General features: G+C 48.6%; 1 protein-coding gene across 1 annotated transcript in view; it reads left to right on the top strand.

Moving 5' to 3' along the window:
• Positions 1–816: 816 nt before the first annotated feature.
• The window catches only part of LOC105997878 (keratin, type II cytoskeletal 2 oral-like), a 17,014-nt gene continuing 15,280 nt past the window's right edge, over positions 817–2,550 (top strand). Inside the window, 1 exon segment of the mRNA XM_013032422.1 lies at positions 817–1,362. Within this exon segment, the coding sequence (XP_012887876.1) occupies positions 817–1,362 (546 nt within the window).

The following is a 2,550-nucleotide window of genomic DNA, read 5'->3' as shown; positions in this document are numbered from 1 at the left end:
TGATCCATTTTTTGTAACAATGTAATGTACAAGACAGTATGTTGAAAAAAACTCTACAACTTTTGGGGGGGAGGAGTTGGGGAGTTGGGGAGGAAAGGGATGGTGGGGAAAAATAAAGGAGGGGGTAACAATGTTTGATAAGAAATGGACTCATTACCTTGCTCATGTAACTGTAACCTCTGTAAAGTATCCTTACAATAAAATATATATATTAAGAACAAAAAATGCTTTTGGCTGCCTTGGTGGTTGATGGGACCCCGTTGGGGTCAGTACAGTTCTCACCTCCGGGCCTTCTGAAGGTTGGGCACAGGTGACGAGCCATCAAAAGGTAATGCCCAACAATCACTGTTAGTATGTGTGAGCATTGGAAAGGACTTGGCCTATTTGAATTCTGGAACTCAATGACATTCATGTCATGGAACCCAACATCTCAACTCTTGGGGGTCTAAAGCCAGTTCATCCTGCTGGACTAGGTGCTTGCTTGGATTCTTTGAGACTCTTGAGGAAAATCATACAAAGAGAAGGAAGAGAACTTTGTCTTCTGTTCACAAAGGCAAGTTTGGGTGATTAAGTTAAGAAAGCAAAGCCATGTTAGTCCAGAGGATTAGCTTTGAGGTATGCTGAGAACCAAGAGGTAACATTGCCTGCAAGGTGAACCAAACCCAAGATGACTCTCCACTAATTGCTCGCCGGTCCTGCCAAGCCAAATGTCCTGGAATATAAAGGCCAGCCTCTTCTGCTGCCCCATACTCTGCCTTCATCTCTTTGCTCTGCCTTTGCCCAGGGATCTCTAGCATACATCCCAGATCTTTCACCATGAGCAGACAAGCTTGCAAGAAATCCTTCAGTGGTGGGAGCCAAGGCTTCTCTGGCCGCTCAGCCATGGTCTCCAGCAGCAGCAGCAGCAGTGGTGGTGGCAGGACAAGCTGCGTGGCCGGCTCCAAGGGAGCCAGTGGAGGGGCCTGTGGGCTCCAGAGTGGAGCAGGTGGCTTTAGAAGTCGCAGCCTCTACAACCTGGGTGGAAACAAGAGCATCTCCATGAGTGTGGCGGCTGGTGGCTCCCAGGCTGGCGGCTTTGGTGGAGGGCATAGTAGCTGCGGTAGTGGTTTTGGAGGTGTCTATAGAGGTGGTTTTGGCAGTGGCAGAGGAATGGGAGGAGGCTTTGGGGGAGCTGGTGGCTTTGGGGGGTCTGCTGGCTTTGTTGCCGTTTGCCCCCCTGGGGGAATCCAGGAAGTGACAGTTAACCAGAGCCTCCTGCAGCCCCTCAATGTGGAGATTGACCCCCAGATGGGGCAAGTGAAGGCTCAGGAGCGGGAACAGATCAAAACCCTCAACAACAAGTTTGCTTCTTTCATTGATAAGGTGAGAGTGAAGCCGGGAGGCACAGTGGAGGGTTTTGATGGCTAGTTCTTGGGATAGGAAGATGTCAGTGAGACCTGGCAGGGCTTGAAGGCAGGGCTTTCTGGCTCTTGGCCTGGTTGGCTCTGTTTTCTCCAGAACAGTGAGTGTGCCTCTGTTTCTCTTGAGTTTTGTTTTCCCAGCTGTGAAATGGGAGCAAGATCCTTAGTCTTGGAGAGGTGAGCTGAGGTGAGGGTTCAAACCTGCTTGCAGCTCTGAAGAATGGGGTTTTAGCTCCCAACCAATACAATACCAAGCACTTGTTTGGTAGGCCAATGTAGCTGGTAACCAGTCTTGCACTGGCACCAATTTCATGGTGAGTACTGACAGCTGACTGTATCCCCCAAGGATACTGTCTGCTTCAGTGAGGTTCTGTCCAGCTGTCCAGGCTGAGGCAGACAATAGTGTGGGAAAGGAGCCCAGGACTAGAACATAGGTCAGCTGCAAGATGTGTGGCTGAAAGGAGGCTTTTCGGCATGAAATCGCAAAGGAAAAGTTCGACCTTGCTGACTGCTTTCATTTTCCTTGTGGTGGTGAGAGAAACATACACCAAAAATACAACTAAAAATAACTTCATGCTGAATGCCTCTGGATGTGTGTCAAAGGATCCCCAGGGATCCTTTGGATCCAAAGGAAGGCCTGGGTTTGACTCTTTATGTTTCTTTTGTATTGATTTCCCTTTTGGCAACTTGAGCTCTTTGAGCCTTGATTTCCTTATCCACCTGTTCAGAGGTATATGGGAAAATGGCAGATAGAGTATTAGCCCTCAATGAATTCTAGCTCTCTCTCTCTTTTATAATCTTTATCCTAAGTTCCAGAACAGAGAGACAACTGTGGCTTGAAGAACTGGGTCTGCTGCCATTTCTACCTTTTAGAAAAGAATTATTTTTGAGGAGGGGGGTGCTGGTCACAGGGCTTTAACTCAGGATCTGGGTTTTCTGTGCTCAAGGCTAGCACTCTACCACTCGAGCCACAGCTCCACTTCAAGCTTTTTTTTGTGCTTATTTGGAGATAAGAGTCTCATGGGGGGGTGGGGCTGGGAAGGTGGCTCAGTGGTAGAGTGCTTGCCTTGCATACCTGGGTTCGATTCCTCAGCACCACATAAGAAAAAAGAAAAAAGCCAGAAGTGGCGCTGTGGCTCAAGTGGTAGAG

The sequence above is a fragment of the Dipodomys ordii genome, unplaced genomic scaffold, assembly GCF_000151885.1.
Source record: "Dipodomys ordii isolate 6190 unplaced genomic scaffold, Dord_2.0 Scaffold155, whole genome shotgun sequence".
In the NCBI taxonomy this organism is placed as follows: domain Eukaryota; kingdom Metazoa; phylum Chordata; class Mammalia; order Rodentia; family Heteromyidae; genus Dipodomys; species Dipodomys ordii.
Note: the sequence above shows the minus strand (reverse complement) of the source record. Positions and strands in the feature narration are given on the sequence as shown.